The sequence below is a fragment of the Mesitornis unicolor genome, unplaced genomic scaffold (assembly GCF_000695765.1).
Source record: "Mesitornis unicolor isolate BGI_N332 unplaced genomic scaffold, ASM69576v1 scaffold15299, whole genome shotgun sequence".
Classification (NCBI taxonomy): Eukaryota; Metazoa; Chordata; class Aves; order Mesitornithiformes; family Mesitornithidae; genus Mesitornis; species Mesitornis unicolor.
Genome location: NW_010205396.1, coordinates 32,981 through 51,272, shown reverse-complemented (window position 1 = coordinate 51,272; position 18,292 = coordinate 32,981). Strand labels below are relative to the sequence as shown.

General features: G+C 37.9%; 1 protein-coding gene across 1 annotated transcript in view; it reads left to right on the top strand.

Annotated features, from left to right (window-relative positions):
- The window catches only part of PIK3C2G (phosphatidylinositol-4-phosphate 3-kinase, catalytic subunit type 2 gamma), a gene marked incomplete at both ends in the record, with an annotated part of 92,031 nt that overhangs the window by 53,246 nt on the left and 20,493 nt on the right, over positions 1-18,292 (top strand). The window contains one exon of the mRNA XM_010191395.1: positions 1-48. This exon is cut by the window's left edge and continues 77 nt beyond it. Coding sequence (XP_010189697.1) covers positions 1-48 — 48 coding nt within the window. The remainder of the gene's footprint in view (positions 49-18,292) is intronic.

The following is an 18,292-nucleotide window of genomic DNA, read 5'->3' as shown; positions in this document are numbered from 1 at the left end:
GCTGAACCGTTCTCTTCAGAGCATCCAAGTAGCCCATCAGCTTTACTGGTAAGACCATTTACCATTATTACCATAATTTATCCATTATTCTATTGGTGACAAACTCATTTTTTGTTTAACATCAACAAAAAACCTTTTTTTTTGCTCCTTCTTTATTCTTCTTTCAGTACTGGGTATGGGTAAGTTGTATAAAAGACCTCTCTGCCTTCAACGTACCCCTGTTGGGAGGAAGAGGGAAAGTTCTGTTCACTTAAATAAGATACCATTTGTATTTTTCTGCATTTTCTAGTTTGAGTGAAAAATAGTCTTCCTCAAAATTTGCAAGCTCTAAGCACCATTTCTTATAAAGGATACTGCTTTTGTGATTTCTCTGACCTCTTCTGAAGTTGTCAGACTTCTCGTGTGTCAAAGTGTATCTGTTAACCTTTTGCATGTCAGTCTGACCTTGTGATAGTAGAGTTTCCAGTGGTTCCTTTTTGTGATTATGGAGATGTACCAGTCCTGACAATAACTGCCATTCACCATCTACCCCTACAATGTAAGGACCTTGGTAATTGTATTACTGCATGCAGTGGTTATTCTGTTTGCTGTGCTGTTACTTCAAGGCTCCCTGAATAGGAATGTGGCTTTCTGCCATCTGAACAACTGCCCTGTGATCTGAAATTCAAACTGTTGTGGGGGGGTTTGGTTTTGGTTTTTGGTTTTGTTTTTGCCTTTTTTCATATTTAGTAATGATAGATGTACTGGAACTTTCATTTACAGTTCAACTGGTTCGGACCCGTTAAAACAAAAGCTTTTCTTCCTGCAAAGGAAAGACAACAACATGAAATGTAATCATTTGCTTGATGAACTGTGAGGTCAGAAAGAGCATAGATCATACTTTGATACCTGCATGATCTCTGCAAGTGTTAGTGAGGATAAAACAGAATTATGAATGTGTTTGTTTCACTGAAATGACTGGGATAACAATAAGATGCCTAATGAGCCTAACTGTCAAATATAGAGGGACCACATTTAGCGAGCCATTTTCTGACACTGCCTGAAATAAGCTTGAGATGATTTCTACTATCTGGTATTAAACTTAATCATACTGGATGTAAAATGTCCAGTCTAGAGTTCTTAAATGTGCCCAGACAGTTGGTAGTTTTCCTATGCAATTAGAAGTTATTTCTAGAGTTCAATGGACTGTGGGAACGTCATTAGTTTGCCTGTGTTTTCTTTAACTCCTCTCCTCTTAAAAGAAAAATGACTAAGTATCTGCAGTCTTCTTCCTCTTTACTTTGCAGTGTAGATCCCCATTTTTTCCCCAAATTTTGCTCAAGCTGTCTAATGTTATTATCTTGGTTAATATATAGCAGATATTCCATCCTGAATGATATCCTTATCTGGCACAGTACATTCTGATGTGGCAAAATAAATTTATTTTGTATATAGCTTAATATATAGCATAACTATGCATACCCACATCAAATAGAATATTTCTTAATGATCACAGTATTCTCTGCCTTTCAGCTGGTAGTAGCCCTGTTCATGTCATCCAAATATGGATTGTTTTCCAAGCACATTTTCACCCTCTGTGTACTAGCAATTGGAGTTATCATCAGCCACTGAGTGTTTGTTAAACATTTTGCTTATCGTCTGCTGCTTTGGTTGCAGATAGAACAGTTTATTCGTTTACTAATCTTGTTTCTGATTACACATATCCCAGAGTTGCACATGACTGTGGACACTTCCCATAAGTAATACTTCTAATTGTATAAATAGTGATCTGCTGTTTATCCCTAATTAATTAGTATCTTCTACCTGAAATTTGAACTTTAGCTTCCTAGCGGAACAGCTTTTGATTAAATCTTAAAATGAACATGTGTTTGTATGTCTGTATGTGTAAATATTTATATGTATATAAAACATATATATACACACATTTCTAGAAACATTCAAAGATATTTACCTTTGGGTATTTTTCTTCTTTATAATACAAAAATATATTTTCTCTAATCGTTATTCTTCATTATTGTCTTTCTGTGTTTTCTTACTGAGTCACAAGACAGAAACAGATGTAATTTTGGCAGCATTAGGATCTTGGTAACATAACTGAAGAGTACATTGCCAGCTAACACTTAGCATCCACTAACTTTCTTTGTTGCGCTGGTTTTGGCTGGGATAGAGTTAATTTTCTTCAGAGTAGTTGGTATAATGCTATGTTTTGGATTTGTGCTGAAAACAGTGTGGATAATGCAGAGGTGCTTTCATTATTGCTGAGCAGTGCTTACACAGAGTCAAGGTCTTTTCTGCTCCGCACCCCACCCCATCAGAGAGTAGGCTGGGGGTGCACAAGAAGTTGGGAGGGGACACAGCTGGGACAGCTGACCCCACCTGATCAAAGGGATATCCCACACCATCTGATGTCGTGCTCAGCATGTAAAGCTGGGGAAGGAGGAGGAATGGGGAGACATTTGGAGTTACGGTATTTTGTTTTCCCAAGTAATCGTTATGTGTGATGGAGCCCTGCTTTCCTGGAGATGGCTGAACACCTGCCTGCCGATGAGAAGTGGTGAATTAAATCTGTGTGTTACTTTTCTTGTGTGTATAGCTTTTGCTTTACACAAATTATAAATGCTCTTTACAAAATTTATCGGTGATTTCATAATGTTTATTGATAAAGCTTTAAGTAGTTAAGGCTTTTCTTTACTTCACCAATTGAATTTCAGTCCTTTAAAAGTAATGGAAGACAGAAGTTTTCTTCCACTTACCTCTAAAGAGATTTTAAAAATAAGCTCAATGATTTAATAATGTGAGGAACACATGTGCATGTACACTCACATAACTTCTTTTAAGAAATTTAATTAGGTAATGTTTTACTCTCAAGTGTTGTATTCTCTTTCATTACCAAATTAGCAATCAAGTAGCTAGGACTGGTAAAAACAAACTTTGGTAACAAAATTATATTCATTTTTAATTCTAATGAATTACATTATCATTCCACTATTAAATAATACAACATTGTGCACAGTGTACCTGCCCAAAACAAAACTTGGAAAAGAAGACTCTAATGTAATTCAGAAAACTGGTAATGTGATTTCAGACCCACAGGGGAAAAGTCAAGATTTTAACTTACATGTTTTACAACACCATTGTAAATCTAGAAACTAGTTACCAGAACTGGTCATGACTGTCAACACTAACTTAATTTAATGACAAATATAATGTATAATAATATCTCAGTTATTTAAAATTGACTCAATTTCCCTGCACACCAGTGATAAGCAGTTTCTCTACAATGATGTACTAGCTCATCACCTTTTTAATATTAATGTTGGATAGTAAATTGTTAACCCCTTTCCATCAAGCAGTGATAAGTTTGTTTGAAGATTTCATTTGAAAATTATGGGACTGTAATTGGCAAAGGTGGACAGAACAGATAGAATATTCATTCTTGGGACACGTCTTGGCCATTGTAAATCAGGATAGCTTCAGTCTGTTCTCTGCTTGTATCTGCTGCAGAGCTGTCCCATTAATTCTGCTATTTAGAGTGAAAAGGTAATTGATCTTACACTCTCTGTTTTTTTCTTATTGTATGTAACTTTTCCCCTCTCTAAATTCATGAGGAATTCAGGCTATCTGCATCCATCAGTGTTTCAGCTCCTCTCTGTTGCTTTTAAATGCACTCCCTTTCCCAGGGACACTAAAAATTGCCCATGCATGCAATGCCAGCACATGACCCATGTACCACTTAAATCCCATTCTAGTCTTATTTCAGGAGTTCTTCAAGTCCCTGAAGCATGCAGAACATTTACCCTGCCCCACTGTCTTCTAGAAAATTACTCTGATTCTAGTCTTTTCCTATCAGAGATCCTAGGAGGGCAGAAGGTTGGGCCAAGATTTCCCATTCCCTGGAGCTGTGGTGAGAAGTTATTAAACTGATTCTAGCAAAGCGGGAAAGTTGCTTGAGGGAAAAGAAACCTGCTTGAGCCCCTTTAGGCCCTTCTGCTTGCTGAAAGTCTTTGTTTATCTCCTTGCTACTGTGTTTCACACACAGTTTTCTGTGGTTATTTTTTTTTCTTTCTATCAGCTTTTGTGCTGGAGTTTTAATCCACCTCTCTGTCTCTGGAAACCTGCCAGTCGGTTTGCCACTTGCTCATGCATTTTTGGCTTTCAGCTGCTTTCATAGGTGGCAGCTGCTTTCAGACAATTGAAACAGCTGTCTGGGGCAGCAGATGGCCAGGGGTATGTCTCACAGATGGTTGCTTTCCACAGGAGGATTGAATAACGGGGAGAAGTGTAGTGTCCTCTAAGAGCTGTGGCAGCTGCTTGAAGGTGGTGCTGAGAAACAGGTTTCATTGTGGTGGAACAGTATGAGTGTTTGTAAATTTTGGGGGAGCATGAGAAACTGGTATGCTTAGCTCAAGAAAAGAAAAAGTTAAGTGAAATCGTTGCTGAAGGCAAAATGTTCTTTTGTAGATCATCTTCTAAGTTCCCTTAGAGTTCTAAGTCACTAAAACTTTTCGGAAGTTTTCTTGATTATAACATTTATCTACATTTTGACTGACAACCAAGAGAAAAGGGAGTAGTCTTCTATCTTTTCCACTCCACGTCTTGTAGATAAGTAAGAATGTGAGATTAAAAAGGAACTCCTGATGAAATCCAGCACACTGAAAATAATGTGAATTAGGCTATTGTTTTCAAGACTAGAACTTATTTTATTTTTTATTTCTTTTTCTATATAAAAAGAACTGTAAGAATCAAAAAGAACATAACCAGTGTATAAAAATTTTAAAAGACCACAGTTAAATTCTCTACTATTGGCAGCTTTATCCCTCAATACTTTGTTTTCCAAAGCCATTACCACTTAGTTTCATTCAGCACTCCAGCACTGGAACAACAGATTATTGCTTCATACTTTCTGAAAGGAAATACATTTTTTGCTGTCAAAACTGGTTTACATTAACCGTAATTTACTTTAAGACTTCAAAAGAAGGAATAAATCAAGCACATACTCATCTGTCCAACACTCTTAATTATCTGAACATTAAATAGGCAGCCATCCTCCAGCTCTTTCTCTTCCCACATTATAGTGTCTTTCTCCCACAGTCAGAAGTTGTCAAGTCTGCTAATTATTGATGAACTTCCTAAACAGCTCTGTAGAGCAGGCTGAAAAGCCCAGCCCATTAAAATGACATTAATGTAAATACAGTTGTCTATTTTGTTTTGTGTTAATTTGGTCCTTCTTACTGATCAGAATCAGAAGATCACTTAATCATATTTGTAACTTTAAACCTGTGAATAGCCAGTCTCAGTATATGTTTGATCAGTTGTTTTGTTATTTTGCATTAGGATTTGAATTTAAGTCTGGAGTTGCTCAATCTTACAACCTTCTGTGATGACACGTTCAACCAAATGATGATTATAAATTTCATTTGAATTCGGAGTACTTAATCTGATCATCATTGTGTTTTGGATGACAGAGAATATCAACCATTGAGTGGAATAACATCTAGGGATTTTAGTTCTGAACTTGTAATTTTTACTTATGAAATGCCAGTAATTTGGTGATCTTTTTTTTCTCTAGTTACTTATGTGTATAGTAAATAACACCATTGGACCATTATTTTTGTGAGATAATGATTCAGCCATCTGCTGAGCTAGATGTTTCATTATTAGCCATGTAGGGCTTGGTTTGTTGCCTTGAAAAACAGAGATAATTCTTTTGTTTCCTAATTCACAGACTTTTAACTTTCTCAGACTCCAGTTTTAGAAAAAGATGGTGTCAAATGAAAGAAGTAGCAGCATAACTCTTTGTTTGTTTTGGCCCTTACAGAATGAGTGGGCAAATGGTACATTTAAATCAACAAAACCATGCCTTGCATTTAAGTCAACACATTTTAGTTTTTAAGAAAGACTATCTTATACTTGCTTTTTTCAAGCTCTAAAAGAAGAGGAGTGAGCTTGATGTGCCCACAACTGGAATTGATAACAGGAGGTAGTATATTGCAACTCTGGGTTGCCAATGCCAGCTGCTGTCAATACCTAGCTACCCTAAGACTGTCAATACTGCTCAATAAAAGAGGACTGGTGAGCAAGACCAAGTGCTAGAGCTCTGGTCTTCCATGCTTTGTAACTGCTGCCTTCCTCTCCAGCCCCCTTTTGGACTGCTTTCTCTAAGACAGCACTGAAGCACAGTTTGGGAATAGTTTATGCCAGGAACCACCCCTAAAAGACAAGATAGGCAAAGTGCCCCAGCTTTTACACATTCTGTCTTCCAACACTGCTCTACCCATACTTGCAGGCTTGTGTGAACCATCTGAGTTAGATAACACTGACCTTCAGTCTCTGCCATTTCTGGACTATAACATAACCATTACAGTGTTTCTGGAGCTATGGGCTGAAATTCACACACAGAATCTTATGACCACAGGGTGTAGCACACGGAGCATGAGGGAGTCCCAAAGCCCAGTGGTGCGTAGTGAAGATGATGTCTGTGAGCTGCAGGGGAAACTCGCCCTGCTACATCTGTGCTGTTTGGCTCTAGGTCCAGGAAGTGCTCCATGGGTCTCTTACTCTCATAAATGTACCCTACAACACAGACTGACTTTGACTGAGATAATGCAAAGACTCATAGAAGAGCCACAAGGATGGTGAGGGGTCTGGAGAACAAGCCATATGAGGAGCGGCTAAGGGAACTGGGGTTGTTTAGCCTGGAGAAGAGAAGGCTGAGGGGAGACCTCATCACCACCTACAACTACCTCAAGGGAGGTTGTAGAGAGGTGGGTGCTGGTCTTTTCTCCCAGGTGATGGAGGATAGAACAAGGGGAAATGGCACCAAGCTGTGCCAAGGGAGGTTCAGGTTAGAGATAAGGAGGAAGTTCTTTACTGAGAGGGTTGTCAGAAGCTGGAACAGGCTGCCCAGGGAGGTGGTGGAGTCACCATCCCTGGATGTGTTTAAGGAGCAGGTAGATGAGGTACTTAAGGATACGGTTTAGTGGGTAGACAGGAACGGTTGGACATGATGATCTCAGAGGTCTTTTCCAACCAAGCGATTCTGTGATTCTGCAACTCGATGGCCTGATTTGTGTGCTAGAAACTATATTTTTGGGCACACCTGCAGGCACATTGGCAGCTGTTCTACCCTTTTGTAGAAATGTATAAATATATCAAGTTGCTGCCTATGCAGTTCCATGTACAAAGGAGAGAAAGCTGAATCCATACGTCTTTGCAGCTTATGAGACTCTCAGTTGTTTGTAGTGGCCTTTTAACTAGGCCGTTATTCTCTGGGACCAAGAGTGTGACGTTTTGCTAAAACTAAGTCCATTTATTTAAAGGGTTTTTAACATAACACCTATTTTCCAGAAGTGCTGGAGATGCTATGATTTATCTTTGTAAACAGAAATATTCTAACTAAAGCAATAAACATTTTTAACTTCTAAATTTCCAATTAAAGAAAATAGAAAATAAGTGCCAGAGAATTAAATACCAAACTGCAAACACAACTGGGAAAGGTTAACAAAAAACTTAAACCTTGCATTTTTAACAGTTTTAGTATAAAGGGAAAGTTAATTTTCCCACTCTGTTAGAAATTATCACTTTAAAAAGAAAAGAATCCCTTAAAAAATTAATAAAGCTAACAAAGCTGTGCTTTTTTGTAATTCAGTGAATATGATATAGTCTGGTGAATGCTTGACAAAGGACATAAATAACATAGATGTGCATGTGTCTGTTTTTAATTATTTTAATGATTCTTAGTAGAATTAACGTGTTCTTGAATGTTTAGAAATATAGGAATGCTATGTGTTTTTCCAGATTGGGTGCAAGCGTGAAAAGGAAGAGGTAAGGCATCCTTGTGATCATATATCAAGGTGAATATATAATGGAGTGAAGCATGATCGTTCACATCACTGATTGTATAGGCAATCAACTTGTGTAGGCAAGTATTTGGCTGCAGCTAAATAAGTTACAGAACAGAGAGATAACTCTGTGCGCATGTCCCCTTTGGAAACTCCATGCCAAAAATAGTATCTGAGGTGGGTTAACATTGTCAAGTGCAACATTAAAAAGTCTGCAAATGCCAAAGTAATCAGTGCGTGTTACTGTAATGAAAAAATATGACACTGGCTTTAATTCTTTTAGCTGCTTCATGATTTATACGGTAGCATTAAGGAAAATGTTTTTCAGTACATTGTTTTTCAAAACTGCTTCTCTGATTGATTTTTTGTTTTGACTCATTTTACATTTAAAAATGTTGAAGCTGACAACTCTAGTTTTTCAGTTGTGCTGGAAAACTCCCTGCTAGCTTCCAAGTCGTAGCTATCATAGCCCCTCCAATAATGTAACTGAATATGAAAGGCAGGTGATGTCTTTTGGGTGGACTCTGGAAGGGATTGAACGCAGTGTATGTTACTGAGTCTCTGATGCTGGGGTGTGATGGACTATAATGACCCGCTTGTGGAGTTGAGTGGGACTGAGGAATTGGAGCAGGTGTTGCTGAGGAAGGGATTCAGAGCAGGGCTCTGTGCACATGTCACACTAGGCTTTCATCTGCGCCTTTCATCTTTTTTTCCATTAAAAATGTTTTATTGTTTCTTCCTTCAAAAACAAAACAGAGAGCCAAAATCCTTCCTGACAGATACCTCACATAATCTTTGCTTGTCCCAGAGGAACATTTGAGGATGTAAACCAGAGTAATAAGAAATCAGGAAAGCTTTTGACAAAACATTCATCTAGTTCTGTCACTTCAAATGGATGATTTTCAGTCATGAATTTGATCGATGTGGAGGAGTTATTTTGGTTTTTATACTGTGAAAGACTGCTGGAAAAAAATGACTGAAAGTAATCCATGAAGCTATGTCTTTAAACTCAAATTTGCTTTAGATATTCATTGAGCTAGGCCAATATATGAAGAGTGACTAGCTTTAATAATCTGAAATGTCCAAATCATAAATTATAGCAGTAGCTGCAATTTAAAGATTATGCAAATTTCCCAAGTCAGGCTGTAATGATTTTGGAGAGTGAAATCCTCAGCTGGAAAGCAAACAGCATGGAGAATCTCCTGTGATTCTCTGCTGAGCAGCTGGTGCTGTGTTTCACTGGTGAAACGTTGCCTTCTGCAGCAATCCTGCAGGTGATGGGGGCCGCGAACAGGCTGCTTCTCTGCTGCAGAGTCATGGTGCTACCTGCTTCTGACTGCTGAGATGAAATGCTAGGAGGGGATGCCTCACTTTAAATTTGTCAGTTATAATATCTAAAAAGTTCATTTTCTTCATGTTTCATGCTTGCACTTCTGGTTTTTACCTTTTGTGAATGTGTGGAAACTATTCCATTATGATCTTTGTATAATTTTTTTTTTCTCTAAATGACAGTTACTGTATGCAAAATGAATCTACAGATGTTTCAAAATTGCATCAGATTATGTAAAATATTTTCCAAGTCTTGCTCTGTTGGTCTTTTTCAAGCTTAGCAAGCTATTGTGTTTTAACTATAGCTGTTTGAAGCAGGTTTTGGCAAAATTTGTCTTGAGCTACCCTAGACAGTTGTTTTCAATAGATTTTTCTTTGAATATGCATCACAAAGTTCTTACCACACGACTTGAATAAATGCAGTGCAGGCTCTGAGTTTCGCGGACTGATATGTTGGGATTCCTCATTTATAGTTATCGTGCAGTTGATCACATTCTTGTCTGACAGGTTTGAGTTTAGTAAATCATTCCTATTTCTGAACACTTTCAGTGGCATCTTTAGGGAAAAGTATAAATAATCACAGTAAGGCTTCAAGTGGATACAGGGAATTCAGTGTAATGAATTGTTGGTCATCTTAACGTTGCTGTCAGCTGTATGTTTCTGTGGTTAATATTTCTAGGTTTAATCATTATTATTATTATTATGTCTAAATGACTGAAACATTAGAAAAAGGAGAATCATGAATTAGACTTTGTTGAATATGTTCCATCTATACATGGTTAAACAGAAAATTACTTTGTGACTAATGGGAATTTTTCTAGGAAAAGAATTCCCTAACGTAAAACCAAATAAAATTATTAACAGGTTTTGAAATTTAAAAAAAATATATAAAAACTATAATAAAAGGCAATATTTCCAGGGAGGAGAGGCAGAAGGATTGATAAAAGGTCCTCCCAGGTCAACAGTACAGAATTCTTACAATTCAGTATTTTTAGGTATTTGAGGATGTTGAGTATTACAGGATTAAATTCATAAAACCCTTGCTGTTTGAAAATATTTCCTTAAGCATTAATTACTTTCTGAGTGCTCACTGGTAGTAAATGGTATATTACTCTGTAATCATAATGTTGTCATTTGGAAGGGGTCCAAATTAAAAATAAGCTGAGACAGGAAAGAAAGAACTGTCAGATGAGTTGTCTTTGCGTGGCGTTTTTGGTTGAACAACACTGCTAACGTGTTGTAATAGCCTCCTTTTAAGCAAGAGAATTATGCAGTGGACTATGTCTTGCATCGTCTCTTTCAGTGTTTTCTTGGCAAAGAGCCCGCTTGGTTAAAACTGATGTGTGCTGGACCTTTGAATTAAGTAGCAGAAAGTGACCAGTTAATCCAAAGGAATTAAGATTCCTTCCAAATATAAAGCCTGTAAAACTCTGCCCAGTATTTTGTACAACCAGTAGACATCTCAGTCAAAAGACAACTGGATAGTTCTTTAGCATCCACTCTGGTGTCTATCAGATACGAAGAACATTGTTTGGTAAAGCTCATGACATTATTTATTTGCTTCAGAAAGAAAATCAGGCTACAAGAATTGACTTTTGTCTCCGAAAGGCCATTATTCCTATACAAAGATATTCAGAGATGTGTTATCACAATATTGTACCAAGAGTGGGTGGCTGTTGGTATAAGGTAGTTAGTAAGGAATTTTTCACTTTTTTTCTGCTTTTCACAGAAACATTGAGCTTAGATACAAACATTCAGATGGTACCTTAAGTGCCAGATGATTTTTTTAAAAAAAAGTCTTAATACTTATGTTAGTCACTGGTGATGTAAAAGCAGAAACTTGTGGCTGAGGTAACCCAGTGAGTGCAACATTGTGCTATTTGGAATGATTTCTCTTCTCCCTTCCTCATGTTCTTGAAAAGTACCCTATTCATTGTAAAGCAAGTCAACAACATTTTTTTAAAACTCAACCTAGAGGAGATGCAACGCATATTTTAAGGCAATCCCTAACACAAGAGTTGTTAAATTGAGTTTTTCTCCGCCTCTTGGTGTGCATCTGAATTGCTTAGTCCTAAACCCTTAACAGATTGTCTTACTTCTTAGCTTGAAAACACACCATCTTTTAAACATAATGATTTAGGAAATTCCAGTGGTATCTCACCTGTGTGGTATATCACCTGGCTGCTGTTCACTGATGGCTGTTAGTGGAGGGAAAACCTATTTGCTTATGTTAAAAGAAAAAAAAAATACTAAGTGGATGTTGGGGTTTAAGACAGGATAAATTGCTGGCAGCATGTATACAGGAAATTCTTTGGTTGTAGATTTGATCAAAGCTTCAGTGCTGGAGTAGCTATTGTTTTTTATTTGTCTGTCTTTCAAAGAGCTAATACAAATTACCTCCACTGAAAATTTTAAAAGATGAATATAAATTTGTTTCTGTTTGCACTTTGTTTCTATACAGTTCAGGATTTTAGTAGACAGTAGCAAAATAACATGCTGGCTGTTTGTCTCATCAGAAAAAAAATTAGAATTCCCAAGGTGTGGTTGAGCCATGTGAGCAAAGTTCAATTTAGCATATGCAGCTCTAAAGTGGTGCAGGTTCTGTTGTGTGGATAAACAGATGTGGAAGTAAAGCCAATAGTTGTTGTTAGTATTATTTACATTATTAATCTTGAGAACAACTGCAGAGGTGATTAATTTTAAGATGTTTTAGGTGATGGCTTTTAGAGATTGCCTAGCCTAAATTAGGAAAAGGATTTCTCTACTGTGACTGTCCTTGCTTCCCTTATAAGGATCTAGAAAAACTGTAGTGAATGAGAAAGTAAATGAACTATCTTGTTAGCAAAGCTAAGAATAGTAAAGTCCACCTTCATTAAAAGTAGCGGGAGCACTGATAGGTATTATAGCAACATAATGTAGTAACAAAAATTGAATGGTCACCTGAATAAAGAAGCAATGACACAGACACAAATGGATGATCTTTTCAAATCAGCAGCATTCTTCTCTCACAAACTGAGATTTCCTTTCTCATCTCATCTAACAAATGGCTTGAAGTGTTCAGATCCTTAGACATAAAGGATGACTAAGTATTTCAGTGTAAATAACAAAGCGACCCTCAACATCTCTCTCAATAAAATCCTGTTTTATGCTTCTTACACTTCATTTTTCTAGCTTGTGTAGCAGGGCTTATATCCAAGTAGATTAAAAAAAAAAAAATCTTTTCTCTCTCTTACATAAGCATTTGGTTTTCATGTTCAGCTTCCCTCAGCAATTGTCCACAGTCTGTCATCCAGTGAAATTAAAATAACTTTTCCTCCAAGGTTTCCTTATGCTCCATTCCCAGACCAGCGCTTTCTGACATGTATGCAGTGGTGTTCTAATATTTACAGATATAGCTACACTGGTGCACATGCTTTCCTGCATGTAATCTCTATAATCTAGTCTATGGGGTTTCATGTTTGGAAACTGAAAGATTCACTTGGAAATGGGCAGAGGATGTAGTGTGCAAAGCAGTGTACTTCTGGCAGTTGAAAGGATTGAAACTGGGAATTCCCTCCATTTGGCTCTGAAAACGTTTCTGTCTCTCTTGCTTCAAGAATTCTTCTCCCAGGCTTAGAAGCCTGAGCAGTCTTCACAGGTTTGAGAGAGGCAGGAATTGCCACACTGTGCCCTGTGTCTGCACAAAAGTGTTGCACTATGTTTGAAGTGATGCAAAAGAGGCTTTAAGCAGTCTAAGGGGTAAAGAGCAGTCACTGGAAGTCACTGAGGGAACTGAGAAGGATAGCAAAGAGAAACATCTTTATGGGAGGATGGATGCAGAAAAGCAAAAGGAGAGCAGCGATAAGTAGTACAGTAAGTAATATAGTTCTGCTGTGTTCTGTAAGAAATAAGAGAGTTAATTTTTCCCAGCTGTGAAGTTTAGATTCAGGTGAAGACCTCCTAAGAGAGGTGGGAGATCTAGAACTGTTTCCACAAAAAAACATTATTCCCAACTATAACCTGTGTTGTTACTCTCCCTTCTCTATATAGTGTAATTTTGATTTGATTGCCTATATTGCTACATGTTTCTCTAGAGACTCATGTGCCAGGACATGTAACCACTCTGTGCTTCTATCTCAGTGAAAGTTATTGATTCTAGAAAAAAACCAGCCATCAGCTTGACTTTCTGAGGAGCCACTGGAGACTCGTACTTGATCATTTCACACAAATCCTGACTCTGACTGAACTGCCCTCTTTTGCTTGATATAGCTTTTCTAAGAACTTGGAAGACTGTAGGCCAAATAGTGTTAACAGAATAGTCAGCTGGTCATTCAAAGAAGCTCTTATGTTTTTTGCATTGCAAACATGCAAGAGAACCTTGTCCAGGCAGTGGCATAGGCAAAACCCCAATCTCTGTACTCAAGTGCATGTAGTTCAGGCTCCTGTGGTTCAGACAGTGTGAAGAATAATGTGTAGTCTTTGTTCATAGCCTAAAATTAATCTATATCACAGAAATTTTGAAGTATTTGCTGTTTCCATGACAGTTGGCCCCCAGCTACAGGTGCTTGCCAGAAATTACCTTTCAGTTGCAGTGCAGTTGATGGGACTAAAGGCAGACCAAAGAGACGTTCACAACTTAGGAAAGCAGTTCTTTGCTTTGATGAACGGAATTTTAAGTCTTCCTAAGGTGAACTACCATATCCTTGAGGCCTGTCTGCCATTAGGTCATATGTTTTGAAACCGTCTCATGTTCTGGGGACTCATCAACGTATGGTCACATTGCATGTCTATACCTCCCTCTGTCTCAGGAACTTTCCCAACCCGCTGCTGAGGTCAAGCTCTCTGAACAACCTGATCCAGTATCAGAGCTAGCTCTTCTTTGAACAGGGAATGGACCAGAGGACCTCCTGAGGTCCCTCCTGATCTTAGCTGTTACTTGTTTCTGTGAGTTATGAATGAACTCTGTAACTGTCTTGGCTTGTTTACTGATTCAGTTTCCTTGGTCCTTCAACTCTTGACTCATCAGGGTGGTCCTTAGATAACATCTTGCAGAAAGGATGCTCTTATCTTAGAAATGATTAAGAGTTATAGAAGTGTTTCCTAAATAAGCAACTAGGTAATAGGTATCATCTGTTGGATGGAGACTTTGATCAAAAACTTTCTGTAGTGTTCCACGCAGGTCATGTTACAGCTGAGAGATGCTGTCATGGTGAAAACCACTGGTTAGAATCCCAGACAGACAAGAATAGTCAAATGATATGTTCAGCCCCAAGGAATTCCTCTTGCCATCAGCAATAACAGTGTTGAGCCATTGCAAACACTCCATTTCACAAATGTTAATGCTGTCTTTCACCCAGAAATGTAATGAGCCTCTTGTCAGTTCCTTGATGTATAAATACTGACATTCGATTGTAGCCAATGAGGGATTTTCTCTTTTACATTAGAGTAAGACCAAATGGTGTAGCAGTCGGGACGTGCACTTTCTCCTGTAGCATCTGAAGAGACCAAGCCTGAAGGCAAGCTGAACAAACCCAAAATTACTTAGTGAAAAAACATAACTAGAGGGAATAAATTCAGCACTGCTTAAATGAAGGTTGTTTCTTGGACTTTTATTTGTTTCAAGAGAAGTTTTACAAATATATAATGGAAAATAGGAAGAAAAATTGCTAGAATGAAAACCCTTAAGAGAAATTACCTGATTGTTCCTTTCTGCTCACATCACCAGTCACATGCTTGGGTATAAAAGTTCTGCAACTAGGCAGAAAACATGAAATTTGATGATGATATTATTTGAAAAATAGCTGTACAAAAAGCCATAAGTTATACGTGACAGTAAATGCTCTTTGGAATAAGAAACCAGTAGTTTTCAATTAGTGTTAAATGAGAAATTATGTCAGCTGATATTAAATGGGTATAAATGTCTGGATTAGTACAAAATTATCTGATGTCTGGAAAAAAAATTAATTTACTGAATTGATATTAATCAGGCTCATTAGCTTTAGTGTGGCAGCTGCCATCTTGGCTAATGCAGAAGGGATTGAACAGAGATTTCCAGAGCCAAATCCATGGGTGTGGATTAATGTAAAGAACAGTCCCTCATCGTGAGTGCTGTAACATATTATACATTTTTAACTGCATGAAGATGTTATTGTACATCAACAAGAGAAGTGGCATGCTGTCTGGGAAACAGGGCATTGCTGTCTGTAATAATTATTCTGTGAGCACTGGGCACAGAGGAGGTCAAAGAGTAAACAAGATTTCAGTACTTCCTGGGGCTTGGCATAGCAACTGCTGATAAAACTGCTTACCTTGCTCAGCTAATTTCTGCTTTGATCTGTAGCATTTATTTTTTTTTTTGAGTCTGATATTAGAAGTCAGTATTTATTCATCTACTTAACCTTCTCCACAATTTTGTTTCCTTGTGTGTGATGATTTCTATAAGGAGAAGCATTTTTATTAATTAAACTTTTCTAATAGGCACTGCTTAGCCAGTTTCTGAGTGACTTGCGTAACTCACAGATCTCATGTATGTGTTTTTGTTGAAAGGGCAGTTTGTTGAAAGGAATTTAAACAACCGTCATGGGAAATCTTCTTGCAACTGTCAGTGCTTTGTGCTATGTGTCGTTCAGAAGTGCATTGCTTGGTCATGGCATGAAAATGGAGAGTCACTTAAAGAATGGCCCATTTTAATATCATTTTTTGCATCAAGCTGACACATGCATTCTTCAGCTATTACCCTGCTTTATCATCATGAGATTTAAAGGTGGCTTAAACATTTATTTGGCTGGCTCTTCAAGGCTCACCCATGGCTGCCACCCCGTGAATACTGCCACCACTTTGCTGGTAGAAATAATGTGGCACTTACCCATATTAATTGTGACACTCACAGATTTTTATCTAAGGAGAAATGTGGTTGATTCAGGGGTATTCATGCAAAAAAAAGTGAGTGAGCATACGTATTGCGGGAGCAGGGAAGATAGTTTTGATTTCTGCTTCTCGGTCCACTATCCAGCTGCACCCTCACATGGATTGAGCATGAGGACGGTACTTTGAGTGCCAGAAAGATACCTATAGCAGTGCCAGTGAGTTTCAAAGCCCCAGTAGCATTTTGTGTCAGATGGCTGATCTATATTTATTCTGCCAATTTAGTGACTGCCCCTGGAGAGCATGCTTCACTCTTTACCTGATTCAGGACATATGGAAATATGACATCTGCTGACTGCAATAATGCTTCTAAAGATGTGATTGTGAATCCTGGAATTAGAGCTGAACTCTTCATGACAAAAGCTAAATCTTAATTCTGCTTTTCTCATGAGCAAAAAAGATGCCTGGGGCTGCTTATTTTCTCCCTTATGATTGAAAAATGCTGCCTATATGAGTACCACATGGGAAGGAGGTAGCAATATTATTAAACAGACCTATTTGCCATGGCATTTACCTCTGTGACATAACAGCAGCTTACAAAAAACCACATCCTATGAGAATGTAAATAATCCTTTACCCTTCTGAAAAGGAAAATGAAAGCATAGAAAGATTAAAGAATTTTGGCAAGGTCATCCAGCAAGTAAAACCAGGAATTCAATAGGGATTTTCATTCCTATATATGCCTTAAATTCTTCTATTGTTGAAATCTATGAATTTTAACCCCAAGACTATACTGCTTGAGCTGAAGAAAGTCATGTAAGGTTTCCTTGGTTAAAGCTTAAGAAGTAATGCCTCCTTGGTTAGGGGTTCATTAAAAGGGAATTGGGCTTATTCAGAATTTTATTCAGATTTGGTCCCACAGTTGAACATGTCTCAGCAGAGCTAAGATGGACTTGTAAACCTAGATGAAACTTAACGTCTATGACCCAGCAATGAAAAAGCAACAAGCTGTCTGAAACAAGAGATTAATTGCAGCAAGCCTTTGCAAACTAAGTCAGCCTAATTTCATGTAGGTCTATGCCTCACTTCCCTACTGTGCCTGCCCTCCAGCTCTTCTGTTTTCCATGGTAACTAGGCCAGCTGTCGACTACGAAAATACCCTTGGGCCAACTAAAAAGGAGAAGTTTTATCTTACTAATATCTTATAGCAAGCTTTGCCTGGTACATGAGCTTAATTTCAAATTCCCACTTCTCTTTTTACCAAGCCAATATTTGGTGGTAATAAAGGGGTGAAATAGAAGGAAGATCACAACCAGACCAGTATTTAAAAAAGAGAAATCTGAAGATATTTCCTTCTCTGCTTTCTTCTCTTACCCTTGCAAAAGATACTATAGGTATATATCGGGGGGAGCAAAAAAGGAGTAGAGACCAAGAAAAGAGGAAGAAAAATACAACCAGAGAAGAAGAAAGAAAACAGGCCTAGAAAGAAGAGGTATGAAGAAAACAGAAACACTCTACCCTTCTTTACAACATAAATGCTTGTTGTTCTGTCCTGCCACTGACAGATATGAGCTGACAAGAGTTGTCTGTCATGGTCTCTTCTGCTTTAATTAAATGAAAACATGGTAGGTATCATCTTGTTTGAGGAAGACTGCAGTGTAGCCTTACGCATAAGGAGAGCTGCAGTCTGAAGAGATTCCTCCCTTAGAAGATTCAGAATCATGGGAAGATGACAAAGGGTTATTGAGACTCTAGAGATTCCACTACTGAAAAGTCTGATTCTCTCTCTTCTGTTCCCTGAAAACAAATGAGTTTTGCTAGGTATTTTTGAAGTGTAAACAACCATATGTTTTCATAATGCCGCTTTATTAGAGCTATGGAGGTTCTCAAAGTTATTCTTTTGACAAAGTCACACACACACACATGCACAGAGGTAACTAGTTGCTGTGATCCGATGATCTGATCCATGCATCCTTTGTTGTTGTGCAACATTGGTCCTACTACTGAAGCTGTACTATTCAGTAGGCTTCTCTAATGAGATGCCACATGGCAAATTGCCAGAAGAAGACTCGACATCTTACAGGAAGCGTACTATGTCAGATATGAGAGGAATGCTTAAACCAGAAAGTTTTGCAATCTTGTAATTACACTGAGTTACCATCATTGCTGAAACACCTAAAGCAGTACCGTCTGAAGGCTCATTATACCTCCCTATTCCTGTGTAGGCAGTGATCTGAAAAAAGTTGCCTTTGTTAGATATTGGGGAAAGAAAGATAAGC